The following is a 17,229-nucleotide window of genomic DNA, read 5'->3' on the forward strand; positions in this document are numbered from 1 at the left end:
CCAAAATTACATGCCTGAGAATAAGCAGGCCTCGACCCTCATCATCACTTCCAAGCTCATTCACTGTGAATCTTTGTTCTCCCTTGCAGAGTAGAATTTTAGCAGTTTTTGTCTGGGGGGAAACAGTTAGAAATATAACCTTTGTCTGTTGAGGCTTAATCCAAACTCAAGGGGTTTTGGACTGAACAGACTAATTTTTTCAGTAGTGTATTAGTTACTCTGTTTTCTTTATCTCACCACACCTAAGACAATGCATTTAGGTGTGAAGAAATGATGCCTTGTGGATCAAATATCGCTGCATGACAGCTACAAATGCACGGAGCTGCTGTCACTCTGCAGGTCAGAGGAGCTGTGCTGTGTTGACACAGTGCCTGCAGCATTCAGGACTTCAAACAAGCAAGTTCCAGAGTGAGATCAGTTGTATATGAGGAGGTTGCTGACTGAGGTAGAAAGTGCTGTGTATGCACCAGAAAACCTTACCACAGAGCTTCTAGTTGCTACCATAATTACCCTAGATGAGGGTGACGTTGCTGCTGAAGGGCAAATGGAAGAGCTTGATGTCATCAATGTCAAAGCATCAGTGCTTTAAAAAACTCTTCTTACAGAAGGAGCAAACCTGGAGATTCCCTTTGGTTTGGAAGCTCTAAACACACTGAAAGCTCCATCATTTTTCACTCACAAATGTTGAATTGTTTCTTTAATGTGCTTTGTTGCAGTGCTACAAATCACTTGGGGCCAGGATGCTTTCTAATCACAGTCTGCAGGTTATACTAAGCAAATTGTAATATGGCTGAACCTTAGCTGGCACTTACAACTTTAACTCCACTGAAGAAGTTTTGCTTGATTTTATCACAGCAAGACAAAGCACTTTTACTGTTAGTGAGCTTCAGGACCTCCACTGCTAATGTATGAAATCTTTATTAAACCTTCATCAATTCCAAAGTGACATCATCTGAACCTCTCTGTTACATTCTGTGGAACTTGTTGTCCCTGGATCCTGTCCCAAAGTGCATGGATATTTTAAGGTATGACTACCTGTTATCAACATGTGTCCCTATCATAGAATTACTTCCTGACAGCTCCTTCTGCACCTACAATTTATTTGCTTCTCTCCTGAAATTCTCTGTAACAAGTTAGGCTTGAGTAGCATAAACCACAAAAGATGTTTCGGACACTTCACATTTCACTTTCTGTCTGGAGGTACTCTTCTTGCAAGAAATAATCTTAAAAAACAGAGACCCCATTCAACTTCTTGTGGAGTGCAGCTGACTGACTTTCTAATGCCTTAGGCCCAGTTCTTACTGCAAATTCTCAGTCAGCAGTATGTCTGCACTTGGCAAGCACCTGCCTGCCTCTAACAACAGCATAACCTATCCTTAAGTGAGAGCTGTGGCTGCAGTGACACAGAGCTCAGCATCAGGTAACTGCTCAGCAGATGTACATTCAAGAGCCAGGGTCAGTCTTGCAGTTTGTCCTGAGCTTTACCCCCTGTAAATACACTGCTAATGGTACCCGAGGTAGCTCAGGCTTGTTTCCTAGAGCTGCTCTAACACTTCTGACTGCAATGTGGACATTGTTTAAGTTTTTGTGCTGAGATCTCAGAAGCAGTAGCTACAGTCTGAAGCTTGTATACCCAAAACATCGGATTTAAGGATAGCCTTTCATATTCTTGACAGCTTTGCCCCAAATTGTTTTACAACAAAACATCCTTACAATGTAAGAATCAAGTACATCACTTGATCATAGCATTTCCTAAAACAGATGGAAGGGAAATGTCAGGGATACTAATGAAAGCTTTTTACTGAGTGGGAAATACTTGCTCAGAATGTGGGCACCTCAGGAGCTGTTACTGCAAGAAAAGGCAGTGATATTTGGGAAGTGCTGTATTCTCACAACGATTTGCTGTTCTGTTTGGCTCATGCTATTTAATGTATCTAACCAGTAAGATTTTAAAATGTGTCCACAGCTGAATTATTGAGTGGTAGCTGACTGGGTTGCAGCCCACAGTCCTTGAAATATGTGATGATAAGCAGTGTTTTGGACAGCAATATTAGTGCTTAAGATACTAGTTTATGATACTAGAGAGCAATTATGGAAACATATTCCCTGCCCTTAGGAGCTTGCAATCTAACCAAAATGTATTGCACAGAAGAGATCAACACACAAAGAGCAGAATGGTTGTTTTCTTACTTTCAGTGCATGTCTTGCTAACACAAGGGGTTTTGAAGAGAGCAAGGAGTTAAAGGAGCTATTGTAAATTAGAATGAAAGGTGATGAACAGAGTGATAGCTCGAGGAATTATTGCAAGAGGGTTCAAAGAAATCAGATTATAGAAGGGACATGAAGCAGAACACAGAGCATCAGTGAAAAGATGCAGAGCGAAGGATCATTCATGACTGGGACCTCAGAAAAACCGGAAAGCATGTAGCAACTGAAAATGGATTTAATGTATTTACTCATCCATATTACTAAAGATATGGACGCTGACCGAGGTCTTTTTGTTTGATGCCTGGATACGAGACAGAGCTCCCCTCAGTTTCTACTAATTTCAGTGGGAGCCATAGTAGTGTAACTCCTTTGAAAGGCAGGCTGCAGACTTTTATTAGGTAAAGGCCAAGGTCAAAACTTTTCATGAATAACTGCAGAATCAGCATGCCCAAGTGCTGCTATGACTCTTTTTCACGCAGTAATTGCAGCTTCTGCTGGCTGAAAACATTTTCCTGTGCATCAACAAAACAGCTGTTTACAAGTAAGGAAATTATGGCAGACTGTGATTTTCAAGCAAGATTCATTGAGCAGGGTAAGAGAGAAGCAGAGGGCTACATGGGAATAGGCAATATATATATATACAAAAAAGCATAGGCAATAGTATCCCTTCACCCCACTAGTTAAAGAGTGACTAATAGTAGTGAAAACCCTACAGATGGAAACAGGAGTCAGAAGTAACTTTCTAAGCAGGATGTCTTCCTACAATAGTTCTCCCTGCAGCTGGTGGAGTCTTCCAGTTGCTGGGCTGCAGATACCTCAGCTCTTCACCTTTGCTGAATATGCTTTGGAGAGTAGTTTGGCCAGAGGAAACTGATGCATATAAGCAACAAAAAGGATGGCTTGATATCTGTCTTCTCTCTCTTTCATTTCCTTCCCTCCCTGTTAAATGCTTTGGTAATCGTTCCTGCTCCTGCAGCGTCTGTAGTGGTACAGGAGGTAGAGCAGTACAAGGTCCAGAATGACCAACAGACTGACAGCAACGTCGAACCCGATGAAAATGTCTGTCAAGGAAAAACAGCAGCATGGACTTCATGAAAGGCACAGATGTGTGTCATCTGGCATACAGAGATAACAGTCTCATTACAGACATGTGCAGTGGAAATGTGCATCAGTCTGGGCACATGCATCAATCTTCTGTTCATGTGCATCAGTCTGTGCCTGTGCATCAGTCTGGGCACATGCATCATCTTCTGTGCATATGCAGGCCATTTTTGTGTTGCATCTACCAAAGGTCTGATGTCCCCAACATACACAGCACCCCTTGCATAGCACCTACACCTGTATTTCTGCCTGACATGTTCTACAAGTGGAACTCTACTTTTGGCCGTGCCCTTTAGGTATCTCCTTATGTGAGCATGCATGTGAGCAATAATAGGACTGCCTTCACACTAGTGGGCCAGCTGGCTTTCCCTGCTCACAGTGAGGCTAATCCACTCTTGTTAAAGGGAGATGTGTCTGTTGTGTGAAAGGTGCAAAGTTTGAAGCCATCGATACAAGTTCTGCCTCCATGTCTTATGTAGAAAATAGAAAGCTGTTACACTACCTTTTGTTTTGTCTTTCTTCCCACATTCTTTTGACCAATTTTCTGTAATTATGGATGAGACTAGTTCAGCAAACTTCTCAAGTGGGCAAGAAGAGGTGCATCCTGGCAGGGTGAGCAGGTAGGGGTCCTTTGAGGAGTCGTTCCGGTAGTGCATTTCAATGCTGTATCGCCTGATGAACAACATTCAAAAGGTTTATTTAGGAAGGTACTTGAAGAGAAGGTTTCCTATTTAGACACATAATGTTGGAAACAGGCTGTAACATCCTACTCTAGATCCTGTTGTTCAAGAATGGAAGCTTTGTGAAAGACACCTGCAAAGGCCACTTTGCAAAAGCTGGTTACATTACTGCACAGATTGCCAGTCAGCTCAGAGGGTTCTCCTGAAGGGTCCTTGAATGGCAGCAGCACCAGGTGCTGCTAAGCCAAATGGTTTACCTTGAGATTTATGAGATGTCTTGGAAACGTTGCTACCATTGGAAGAACTGGAAAAATGCCTTTTAGCATTGACTTCCATCTGATCAGGCCTATTTTCAGCTCTTCTCTCTGTCTTTCAGAGCAGACAGGTACATGCACATCCAGCACACGGGGGGTCTCCTGCTTTAGACAGAGCTATGTGCCCCTGGACTGCTCAGTGAAGTATCAGTCTGAAACAAATTCTTATCTCCTCACACTATTTGAGAGGAAGATTATTTTGGTGGAATGGGGAACAAACTTGCAAACACTCCTTGTTCTTGCATAATTTAGAGGATACTTGCCCACTGCTTTCTTGGTAGAGTTCAAAGAAGTGGCAAGCAGCATATGGTGGCAGTTTGCCATTGAAAATATTGAGAGCGATCTGGAGGGCCCCAACTGTGGTGTCATGCTATTGGGGAAAAAAAAAAGAGGCAAGTTAATTACTGAAAGTCAGTTAAGTCAAATATCATTAATCTGGAATAATGAGACAAGAACAGAGAGGGAGTGGAACTCAAGATAAAAGAAAACCTGTGTAAATATGACCATTAAAATATATTGAGATATGTACCATTGGGAAAAGCACCTTAATAGATTACTGCAGGCAGCAGGGGGGCATTTCCAAAGAGTTACTGCAGTCTGTGTCTTGCACTGTCTGGCAGTGTTTTGGGAGAAAGAAAGATGTGGCCTAAGTAATAAATCTAGGTTTTCAGTGCCTTGTGCTATTCCTTCCTTCAGGAGTGTTTTTTGGTTCCGAGATCAGATTAAGACAGTATAAGATAGAGCAGTTTCAAAAATAGGGCTTTACTTGGCATTAAAGCAGCAGTGGAAATTCTGGATGCACTTCTTCTTCCTTTTCAAAAACAATATAGTATGGCTAGAGACCGTGTAGGAAAGGCAGCAAGAAAGATTTCAGGTGTTGAGCCATTTCTATAGGAGGAAAGATTGAATCAAGTAGTACTCTGTCCTGCAAAAGGGAAGATGGAAGAAGTGTGACAAAAAGTAGTAAACTGATGAGTGACCCAGGAGAAGTGAATAAAGAATGACTACTTCCTGTTTTAGCTCCCTGCAAGGAGCTAAATCAGTACAAAGTTTAAATAAAAAGAGTAGGGAAGATCTTTTTTCTTTTAACATGCAAGCTATCACCACAGGATGTTGCAGAGGCCAGAAATATAAATGCACTTGAAAAGCGACCAGATAAATTGAGGGAAGAAAGCCTGTCAAGAGCTATTAAACACACAGACAGATTCTCTCTCAGGAAGTCCCTAAACCACAGGCTGCTTGAAGGTTGTAGCAAGAGAAGCAACACTCTGTGCTGGCATTGTTCTCATTCTGCCCTGCTGCTGGCCATCATTAGGGACAGGATAATGAATGAGCTAAGCGGATCTTGGTCTGACCCAAGTGGCCCTCTTCATCCTTGAAATAAAACCCGAAGGAATCCACAGCTGTATCACCCTTTTGCAAGCAGAGGAAGGGGTTGGAGGCACAGCTGGAGTTCTGCTAGGTGCCAGCATCTCTGGGAGCGCTCAAGGAAAGATGCAGCTTCCAGAAGCTGCACCATTAAACTGCAGGGGAAATGAATGATAATGTGCATGGGTTTCTTTACCAAGTACAGTTTGAAACTGAGGTGAGATCTGTGCTCCTGCTGCCTTCTTGTACTTGCTGGTGTTATGTTTCTTAGCTGAACTGAACCACATTAGATTATTCCTTCATTTAACTTGCAGGAAGATGCTGATTGTTCTCTTTTCAGGATCTTTTACTGGTAAAATCAAAGCAAAAGTAATGAAAGATGAAAATACTCACTGCAGAGTAGACCTCCATTTTTCTTTGTTTTGAAGAATTGGCAGCTTGTTTAATGCTATTTAAAATGGTATTCACAAGGACACCTTAAAAATATGGGAATGAGAAAGAGGAAGATGAAGATTAACATTTGCATAGAAACCAAAAAGGCAAAATATTTTGAGTACCAAACAGCAGACTTCTGTTCAGTCTGTTTAGTCCCAACAAGTCACACACCATAGAATCATAGAGTTGTTAGGGTTGGAAGGGACCTCAAGGATCATCTAATTCCAACCCACCTACCATACATTGTCCTTCTCCAGACCAGGGAGACTCTGAAGCCCATGAGACAAGGGCAGCAGAAATTCCCTGCACCACAGTCTCTACCATTCTAGGGAATGGGGACATAACTGCTATGCTCATGGACACTAGGAAACCCCAGCACAGATGGTTCCAAATCAAGGCTCTGTATCAACAGTTCTGCATGTCTAAGGTGAGAGGGTGCTGCATAATCATCAGCTCCTCCTTCCTGAGAGCTGTGTGCTTTGTGATTTACCTCCCTGAAGTCGTGATTTCTCTTCTGTTTTGTAAAGTCCAAATAGTGATAACAAGGCCAACTCTGCCAGCTTTTCCATCTTGTCAATGACATCTTTGGTGGCCCATCCAGGGAGAGTGTAATTGTGAATACCCTAGCGAGAAAGGAAAACAAAAGAATTGGGTTTTCTTCTGCTGGCCTGTGACATCCCATTGCCTAGCCTCATACTACTCTGTTTCCTGCAATTCCTGCTCAGGGTGGTTTCACTCACCAGCATGCCCCAAGTCACACTGTGTGGGAATGGGGACCACCCTAAAGTGAGTGAAGGGGAAGAGGGGAACACCTGTGTGAAAGTGATCCCTTGTAGGTACCATGTGTTCTTACTATAAAGATATGTCTTTTGTTCTGCTAGTGTGAGAGACCACAGATGTGTCCTCTTCCTTTCCTGTGGGTCTTCAGGTTATCACCTTGCTCATTTCCACACAAGTTGCCCAGATACCAGTTCCATCAGTAGCCATTTCCAGACACCTGTCCCTTGCCAGTCCTGTAGAAGTGACAGTGTCCTACAGGGTATAAGTGCCTCAGCAGCCTTCAGGTGCTACCAATGCTGACTGGGGCAAATAGAATCACATCCCATACTTGGGGCCAGTCTGCTTTTATTCACCAGCAGCAATCATCATCTAATTTTCTAACTGATAGATCATGTTTTTACCTCTCATTTTCAACATCTAAGTATTTTGATGTTTACCTGTTGATAGATTAAAGCAAATAATTTCATTTTCCTGTTAAAAGTCATAAATATATCCTAGGCAACATGCTCAAATAATTCTACAGCAGCATATTGGGAAGGAAAATGAGGGAATAAAGGGAATGGATTTTGGTACCAGTGCTTCAGGATAAAGCACCAAATGGCAACAATAGTTTCCCATGCTGTAAACCATGTTTTGGGATTCTCATTTTACCAATGCACTAAATTAGAGCTTAGATTCAAATTAAAAGCTAATAATAATCCAAAAGAGAAGGCAACTCATTCCTTTGAAACCACATTGCCATGGTTGAAGTTGAGCTCTATTCTTTCCCAACCTCTAATGCCTCTATTACCTCACAGTGCAGAGCATCATATGTATTCCAGAGCTGGAAGTTGTCCAGGATTTTAAGATGGTTTAGTTCAAGCCCTGTGTTAACTGCCATTGTTTGTAAAAAATCCTGGGGAAAACAAAGCAAAGAGTGAATACAAATGGAACACACATACATGTAGAGTCATTGCACCCAGCCTGGTAGCACAGCACTGCTTGATTTTACACAGGTGGAACCTTTGTAGCAGAAGATTTTATCTGCAGATTTCATTTTGTAAGCATTTCAAGGTACTGATCTGTTTCACACATTGCTTTTTCTTAGCCTTACTCTAGGTAAGTCTGGTGCTTGCTCTGCTGCACTCCTCTCTCTCTCTCTCTCTTCTGACTGCTTCAGGAGGCTACCTCATTTATCTCAAGCCTTCAGATATAAGGAAGAGAAAGGCACCAAGGGGAAAGGAGCATGAGAAAAAGATGAGGAGAAAATACAAAATTAAAGAGAGATGAGGCAAAAAAGAAATGGAATAGGAAGTTAGGTTTTCCTTCTGCCACTGGAGGGGAGCTGAATATCAAAGTAATAGTTCCACAACAATTCACATGTGCTATATGCCACCACAGAAAAATAAAAGGAGTCCTCAGTATCCCTTATTCCTGTGTGAGCTGTTTCATAGCAGTAGCTGAGAGGATAGCTGTGGAGTCATCCTTCCCCTCCCACTGCAGGTGAGTGAGGCTGACCAGAGAGTTGAGCCAGCAGAATGTCAGAAACAGCTTTGGGAGGATGTGTAGAGATCAGTGGACCTGAGTTATATGCAGCTCTAACTAGCCTGAGAAAATGACTGTTAGATTCATAGTTGTAAAGATTAATATAGAGAAGTACAAGACACTTTTTTGATCATATTGGCCCAGATTTCTGATTTGAAGGGAGTCCTCAGTTTTGGTTTGGGTTTTTTTTTGCACTTAAGCAAAAGGAAATAATGCAATTCCATAACTTCTCCAGCTGAATTACTTTCCTTCTTCTCGGATTGTGTTTCCTTTCTGCTTTGTCTTACCATGTATGGTTGTATTCTGGTTTGAAATTCATTAGATGTTTGTGTTTCGTTCTGAAGCTCATCAAAGCGTGGACAGTCAGGCAGGGGAAAATGCAGCCTCTGAAACATGAGAAGTGAAACTTGAAGTAGTTGTAGAATTAATCAGTACACTTCCAGATGTTCTGGTGCTGCTGAAGGAATGTTTGTTAGAAAGAGTGATGCCCATGATAGAGCATGAATTTGTCATTTGACTTCATTATGTGTGGATTGTGGATGTGCAAAGAGCTCTGCTCTGTCCTGGGGTGAACATCAGCAGACTGCACTTCCAGTGCCTCTTTGCTTTTTGGTTTGGCAGCCACCCACAGACACCAGCACACATGCAATGGGATTGCCAGGGCTTCATTTTTTCTCTAACAGAAGCACACTGGAGGGTGAAGGCTCAAGCTACAGCATTAAACTGGGGAATGTTGTTTAATGACACAATAACGAATGTTTCTCTTGCTCTGTGGCTTAATTATCTCCCTCTGTGTATAATTAATTAAGCCACTCCCTTTGGCCTCATTAGGCAGCACTCAGTACTGTTGTCTGTCAGGTCTTGATAGACCTCAGTGGCTGAAAAATAAACTGTGATTAGGGCTTTTTACTAGACTCTACTTGGCTTCAATTTCCCACTTTGTGTTGCTTAAGACCTGAAAATAGCTCTGCCAGCTGCTTCGATTAACAAAAGGAACAACATTTTTTCCAGGTGGTTTGCATATTTAACCACGATTTTGAGCTGCCTCAAAGGTGTGTGTCAGTGCAATGTCAGCTCCTGAACCAGCTGCAGAAGTGATGAGGTTCGAGATTCCTAACAAATGAGCTTCCCTTCTCCAAACAGGGCATTGCACTGAGCCGTGATTCCACTCAGGGCAGTGAGGGTTTATTTGGCCAAGCTCTGGCCACTTTGGTGCTTTAGTTTTCTGGTGAAGGAACGTCCCTTGCTGTCTCATGTTTAAATAACAGTGGCAGCATTCTCCTCTGTGGAGGGACAGAGACCAGGTTTAAGCTGAATCACATCGTGCTTAATTGCATTTGTGGAGTCCCATTCTCTCTGTAGTAAGTATGGAGTAATGGCAGTGGGAGGAAGGTACAGTCACCCCCTAAGGCCAGAGTCCATCTTCTGATGTTGGTGACTGGGCAAGCAGCTATTTAGCAGGGGCCTTGTGTACCTTTTCTTACAGTCACCTTTTGTCCTCAAAGGCAGAAGGAAGTCAGCCTTTCTGCCACTGCACTCAGTAACTTCTTGTCCTTGTTCCACTGTTCCTCACACGGCCCTTGTTACAGCAGCCAGTGAAATTAAACTCTAGACCCAAGTCAGAAAGACCTAAGTGCAGTAAAACTTCTACAAGCCCTAATATTTGGGCAGGTCTGCTCTTACTATGAGTCACAAGGCAAGTGTTAGGCTTTCATCAAATGTTTGTGTGGCACTGAGCATAAAAGGGCCCTCGTCTGTTATTAGGGTGCCTAAGTGCTACCAGAATAGGGAATTGAGAGGTCATTACCATGGCTGGTGAAAATTGTATTCCTTGAATAAGCTATGGAGCAAACCTGCCAAAGACAGGAGGGCTGGCTTGGTGCTTACAAAAGCACTTTTCTCTGTAAGGGTTCAGAGCAACATGCTGGGGCTGTGCCTTGCAGAATACAGCAGTGTGGGTGACAGTTCAGGTGGACTGCAACTATAGGAGGAGGATTTTCAGGCAGCCCATTACAGCTGACCTGCGACATACTTGTCAGCCGGTAGCTGCAGTTGCTGTATTCTATTAGATTGAACTCAAAAAGAACAGAAAACAGTTTTTTAGCTTTTTTCTCCCTTTTGCCTTTTTTGCTTCTGGGAAAGTTTAAGGCATAGGAAGTGTGCAGTCAGTACTCACCCGGTCTGTGGATTTCTGCAAAGTGTGAACTGGAATGGGTTGCCAGAGAAGCTTAGGATTCCAAATCTGGCTGCTAGTTGGTGGGAAGAGGCCAGAAAGGTATGACTGGGCACTCATAATGGTGCGATCATAATCTGTGCTTTGGATGTAGAACTGAAGACAGGATGTCAAAGAGTTAAAATTAAACAAGAATGAGGTCATTTTACCCAGCTGAGCAACCCTAGCTTCTTGGTTTCAGTTTTATGTTTCTGCATAAAGTAAAAACAGTGATGCCATAACTCAGCTTTCTAGGGCCCTACTTAACCTGCATAAATGGAATTACCAAAGCATCTTTCCACCCTAAATGATTCTATGATTCTGTGATCTATCTGCTACACCTCAGGAGTGGAAGCACTTAAAGCCAGAAATCTCTCTTGGAAGCATGACAAAGCTCTGGTCTTTTACGCCTTCCCACCAATACAACCCTCAGGTGTAGACCACAATGGCAGAAGTGTCTTCCCCATGTGGCAAGCACACCCAAACAGCTATCAGACCTGTCTTGCACAGGAAGAAGTGTGTGAGCATGGCCCACCAGGTGACTGAACTGCATCTAGGAGCTGAAAGTTAGACTTTAGCCTAATGTTCTGCCTGACTTTCAGAAATGTTTTTCTATTCCCTGAAGTTTTCATAGAATCATGGAATTGTTAGGGTTGGAAGGGACCTCAAGGATCATCTAGTTCCAACCCTCCTGCCATGGGCAGGGACACCTCACACTAGAGCAGGTTGCTCAGAGCCACATCCATCCTGGCCTTAAAAACCTCCAGGGATGGAGCCTCTACCACCTCCCTGAGCAAACTGTTCCAGTGTCTCACCACCCTCATGGTGTAAAACTTCTTCCTAACATCCAATCTGAATCTACCCACTTCTAGTTTTGCTCCACTCCCCCTAGTCTTATAGCTACCTGACATCCTAAAAAGTCCCTCCCCAGCTTTCTTGTAAGCCCCCTTCAGATACTGGAAGGTCACAACAAGGTCTCCTCGGAGCCTTCTCTTCTCCAGACTGAACAGCCCCAAGCGCTCATGAAGCGATTGTAATGCTGTGCTTTTTGTCTACACAAGCCCGCAGCCCTGCTGTGCCAGAGAGATGCCCTGCAGAGCCTCGTGCTGCGTACCTCTTGGCGGTTGTAGGTGCTGTTCAGAAAGCTGGAGTATCTGCTCCTCGTGTACTGGCCGAGCTCAAAGAGCTGCTGCATCCCGGTCTGCCAGGCAAGCACACAGATGACCGTTAGGCTGGAGTGACTGGAGAATGGCAATGTGATGTTTCTGGTCTTTCAGCAGCCGGCTCCAAGTCACCGGTAAGCATTTCTGCAATGCACTCTGTGCGTGGTAGGCGATCTGGAATGTTCCACAGAAACACTCCTGTCTAGCCAGGAGAGAATGATGCATTCTGAAATGCTGAGGCTCCATCCTTTCCTCTGCTCCAGGAAAGGCAGCGAGCCTGATACCATACAAACTATTCCGGCAGTGCTGTGGTTCTGTAGATGCTCCTGGAGCTGCTGGTGCTCAGCAGTGTTCTTTGCAGTGCATGTCAGCTGGGGAAGGATGATTGCTAACATTGTGTTAGTTACAGTCATTACTTTAAAAATGCCTGTGAATGATGGGCTACGGCTCACAGCAGCCAGCAGGGCTTGGGATTGGCTAATGCACAGAAAGACAGCTGCCCACTTCCCTTCAGTAGCAGAACAGAAGTTCTTCTAAGCAAGCCAACTTACTGTGGTAAGCTGTCCAAATCCCTGGGGCCATTCGCTTTCCTTGTGTGGATCAGTCGGGAAGGTGATGATCGGCGTTCGGTCCCCGTGCCGGAAAACCTAACGAACATCACCAACAAACCCTTGGATCAGGTGCTGTTAGCCCCTCTTTGTCACTTAGCTAGAGGGCAAGCACACCTTCTGCTTGTTCTACCTAGACAAGAAATCTGAGGTTTTGACATCCAATCAGTGTCTGATGTGCTTAGAGGAAGATTTCATTCTTTGGCTTGAGAATCACAGAATCACAGAACGGTCCAGGCTGGAAGGGACCTCCAAAGTTCATCCAGTCTGACCTCCCCACAGTCAGCAGGGACATCCCCAACTAGATCAGGTTGCCCAGGGCCTTGTTGAGTCTTACCTTAAACATCTCCAGGGAAGGGGCCTCAACCACCTCACTGGGCAACCTGTTCCAGTGTTCCACCATCCTCATAGTGAGGATATCTTCCTGATATCCTATCTAAATCTGCCCTTCTCTAGTTTGAAGCCATTGCTCCTTGTCCTGTCACCACAGGACTTGTGAACAGTCCCTTCCCACCGGCCCTTTTCAGGTACTGGAAGGCTGCTATCAGGTCTCCCTGGAGCCTCCTCTTCTCCAGGCTCAGTATCCCCAGCTCCCTCAGCCTGTCCTCATAGCAATGGTGCTCCAACCCCCTGATCATTTTCGTGACCCTCCTCTAGACCCTCTCCATCAGGTCCATGTCCTTCCTGTCTGGCTGCTTTTTTTGTAGTAGTATCTTTAAAAGCAACTCCACATATACATGCAGCTTATGTTTGATTTCTCAATCATCCTAAAATATAAAGATGAAAAAGTATAAACATCTGTTAGCTTATTTGATGTTTGTTAATACTTTTACATACACATAGGAAAATATTTTTTGAAAGTCTGCAGGATTTTGTTTGTTTTTTCTATTACATTGAGTATGAATAAAGAGTTTGGTGGCTTTTCTGTCTTGGACACTGTAGCATGGGCAATGTCAATGGGATACACTTAACCATATGGCTTTCTACAAAAGAGATCTTTAATAAGCCTTTTCCTGGTTTTATTCCAGCCAACAGAAAATGCCAACACTGACTCAAATAGTTAGAAAAACCTCTGAATTCCTCTCCCATGTCAATAAGTGGGTTTAGAAAAATGAGGTGCAGAAAAGTTTCCCATGAAAGGAAATGCTGGAATAGAAATTCACAGGGCTCCAGACAGTCCTCAGGGATGCTGATCCGAACTGTTGCAAACCCCACTTTGTTTGTGTCAGTGTGCACATAGCCAGACAGGTTCCTGCCTTGGCATGAATGAGCCCAGTGGCAGTGTGGATGCATGGTGCATTTGTTCCTGAAGTGGCATGTGTTCCAGGAGACCTCCCTGCTAAACAGCTGCATTGTAATGAGTGCTCTCCCAGGCATCATTAAGCCACATCACTCTTGCCCAAGCACCAGAGGGCTTTGCACACACTGGTCAGTTTGCCACTGCCCCTGAGGAGGTGCTGCGTGTTTATGTTTTTCCAAGTAAACACAAGCAGCATGGCTTCATGTTTTAATTACAGCTAACACCCTTCTGTGCACCAGGGCTGGGAAATGTTGCCCTTTGGAGGCAAATCTAATTGGATTTCGCCCTCTGTTTTCTGCAACAGTCAACAAGGTTTGCTAGGTGAGCTGTTGCCACTAGAACCGTGCAGAAAGCTGCTTATTATCTTTTTGCTTTCCTAGTGGAGTTTAACTGAAGATGTGGCCACCCTGAAATGAGTATTTCTCAGCAAAGCAGTGGGGTTTGTTCACCAGTATCACCTGCACGTTGATCAACATGAAACTGCACTATTTCAAGAAAAAAAACGTTCTCTTCCTGAGTTCAAATCCAGTGAAGTCCATAAAGTCCTTCTTCCATATTTCATCTTTGCTCCTCTATGCAATTTTTAATTCTGCACATGTCTTTTTTTCACTAATGGGTAACCTTATCCTGCTAGGGAAATGAAATGTAGTGCCTTGCTCCTCAGTAGGTATTTCTCAACACTCAGCATCTGGGGTTTGTAAAAAGGAGCTAATCTTTCAGATTAATTTAAAAATATGTCTGCTGCTGCCTTTATTACTCTTGGCCTACAGGTTGTCTTCCTGACCTTTCAGAAGTCATAGAACACAGGATGAGGGAAAAGGAACAAGCATCACAAAAGGTGAAAAGACACTAGAGATCAAGAAGGAAGGGAGGGCAAGGAGAATGTACCCAAAGACATTAGAGATCAAGAAGGAAGGGAGGGGAAGAAGAATGTACCCAGACAGTGCCCACCTGCTTGGTGGATTCATTTCAGCACTTCTGTCTGAAATGCTTCAGCTCACTTAGTTCTCAAAAGCAGTAGGTGTGACCAAACACCTTCTCCTTCAACTCTAATACAGCTTGAACCTGATTTGGTGTCTGGGTCCTCTCTGTGATTTTGTGAGGGTAATCACTTCAGATCAGAATGACCGTGTGGCCGAGACCCTGGCCGGCATTTGCTTCCTTTATTGTCAGGTGAAAAACTGCTGTGGAGGAGAGGGGAAACTGAGAACATGGTCTGTGGTGTGTGTGTAACATCTTCATTCAGAAATGCCATGATGAATTAGCTGTCTCTCAGCAATAGTGAGCCTCTTCCAGACATGTTTATTGACAGACTCTACTTCAAACAGAAATAGTTCTTATTTTGAAGACAGCTATAGGGATGAAGAAACGGGAGAGCAATGGAAGCAGTCAAGATGCCAATTCAGGGAAACCATAGATGCATAAACACTGAGCACGTTTAGTCAAGGCTTCATATGGCTTGGCTCGATTAGAGAAACAGATAAGATGCTCAGTCAACACTTCTTGTCCTGAGTTAGAAGGAGAAAGACAGTGGTGAATCACAGAACCCCAGAAACCACACCTCTTTGTGGTCTGATGTGTGAAGTGAGTGTCTGTGTGGAGGCAGAACTTACAGGTCAGAACTTCTTCATACAGAGGCGCTCAGTATTTCATTTCTGCCTTGAGTGCCCAATTGTCCTATGTATGTCCTGTTTTCTTCTCCTATGTCTAGTTTAAATTCAGTGTCCAGAAATTATGGTGAAGGCTAATGTTACATGTGAGAAAGAAAACTAGAATAGCGTTTTGACAAATTGGCTTGAATTAGAGCTTGTCAGCCAAAGGGAATTGTGGCCAATAATCAAAATACTCAGAGTCAGCACAAAGATGGAAATCATGAGGAGAGAGCAAGACACCTTCCCAGAGCACAGCATAATTCTAGAAGTGAGAGAAAGGAACATTTGTGTGATTTTTCTTCCCCACAGATATATTTTATACTGTGCAATTCTGCTAAGAAAGTTTTCAAGAGTAATTCTGAGACATTTTCCCCATTCAGCAATACTCCCAGGTGAAAACATAACAACTCTTGTGGTACAACTGGAAAGTGGCATTGAATTAATCTCAGAAAGGTGCCTTCTAGATTTACCTTGACTAGCCATATCCTCATGATAGGCCATTGTATCAGTGAAATGTTCTGGGGCCAGTTCCTATGCTATTTGTTTCTGCTAGCAATTGTCTTGCCGTGAAAAATCAAACAGTGAGTTCAGGAGGCAAATTTCAGCTGAACACACACAAAGCGTGCCGTGAGGAAACAACTTTATCTAGAGCTGGGTGGTATGTTTTGGACACAGTACTTCTGTCTGATATCTGCACATGCTCAGAATATCTGAAATAGAGAAAGGTGGAAGGAGAAAAAATCCTGATTGTAAATGTGAATTCCGACTGCCATGACCTTGGGCTGAAGTAGCCCCTTAGACTGACTCTCTTTTGTCAGTGTAACTTATTGAAAAGAAAGGAATTAGAATGAAAATGACTGTGATGCAGCCTTCACCACCCAAACTGTCTCACTGCATTAATCTCTTTTACCTGAGATATAGGGCAATGTGACACTGAGGCAGCATCTGGTTAGTTTAAAACAAGCCTGGCTGTGGCCTGTTTCAGCCTGCCTGCAGTGACTGCAGCACCTGTCTCACAGCTCTACATTAAAAGGCTCTTTGCAGTTTCTCAGAGCTCTGCTGTGCCAGTCCAGTTACTCTGAAACAGAAAATGCTTTTGGATTTGTGGTAACTTCTGTAACTTCATGAGCTTCAGCCCCAAGCACAGAGGAGGCCACTGTTGTCTGCTCTCAGACTGTGCCAGCTAAAGGAAGGAATGGCAGGAAAGCTTAGAGGGCAGATTGTCCCCTGTACTGTGTGCCTGTCACAGAGCTGAGTTCTTCATTTGACTTGGAATAATGCCTAGGGGTTAGATGAACATTCTTTTAACTAGAGGTTTTTTCATTCCCTTGAAGTAAGGTCTTTAAACCCAGTAAGCCAAAGGGCAGCCATGTGAAAAGAAGCACAGCAGCTGCACACCTTGGTCGGTTTGCCAGCCATACCACGCTCCCTGCACTCCCCACACCAGAATGCAAAGCAAATCTTACTTACTGCAACCACAAACTTCAGTGTTCTCTCTGCAGAGGTCTGCTCAAGCAGAATGAGGATCACAGGAAAAGACAAGTAGAGGATCCTGGATGGGCTGGAAAGCCACATCGCTCCCCTCCTGGCAGAGAAGGTTTGGTAGCTCCAGCAGCAGCTCGAGCTGAGCAGCCACACTCAGGCTGCACTTCCCAAGTGGGCGGAACTGCTGCCGGTGAATTTCACATCCCAGAGGAATGTTGTGTGACTACGCAACAAATTGCATCGCCCATTGTTTCCAGATTACTGTTTACATTTTGCTCAATCGCATCATCATTCAGCTCCTTTTTCTGCTGATTTTTCTCCTTTGGAGTGTAAGGATGAGGCTAAAACGTGGAGGAGTTGCTAAGCATTACCAGTGTTTCCACCTACCTGTTATGTTTC

At 43.8% G+C, this 17,229-nt stretch overlaps 1 protein-coding gene across 1 annotated transcript; it reads right to left on the reverse strand.

Annotated features, from left to right (window-relative positions):
* Positions 1 to 3,150: 3,150 nt before the first annotated feature.
* LOC128969836 (prostatic acid phosphatase-like) lies at positions 3,151 to 16,920 on the reverse strand. The gene is made up of 11 exons (XM_054384805.1): positions 16,816 to 16,920; positions 12,337 to 12,432; positions 11,737 to 11,823; positions 10,587 to 10,739; positions 8,698 to 8,796; positions 7,677 to 7,781; positions 6,597 to 6,729; positions 6,065 to 6,147; positions 4,567 to 4,673; positions 3,812 to 3,981; positions 3,151 to 3,269 (listed from the first exon to the last, which is right to left on the reverse strand). Exons 1-11 carry the CDS (start codon positions 16,918 to 16,920, stop codon positions 3,151 to 3,153), a joined length of 1,257 nt encoding a protein of 418 aa, XP_054240780.1.
* Between the last annotated feature and the right edge of the window lie 309 nt (positions 16,921 to 17,229).

This window comes from Indicator indicator, chromosome 11 (genome assembly GCF_027791375.1).
Source record: "Indicator indicator isolate 239-I01 chromosome 11, UM_Iind_1.1, whole genome shotgun sequence".
Lineage (NCBI taxonomy): Eukaryota > Metazoa > Chordata > Aves > Piciformes > Indicatoridae > Indicator > Indicator indicator.

Excerpts from the sequence above, each read along its gene's own strand:
- LOC128969836 (XM_054384805.1), bottom strand. The coding sequence starts at position 16,920 with ATGTGGCTTTCCAGCCCATCCAGGATCCTCTACTTGTCTTTTCCTGTG. Across the intron at positions 7,782-8,697 it reads CCAGAATACAACCATACATG|GATTTTTTACAAACAATGGC; the intron begins GTAAGACAAAGC and ends TGTTTTCCCCAG. Across the intron at positions 3,270-3,811 it reads GAAGAAAGACAAAACAAAAG|ACATTTTCATCGGGTTCGAC; the intron begins GTAGTGTAACAG and ends TTTCCTTGACAG.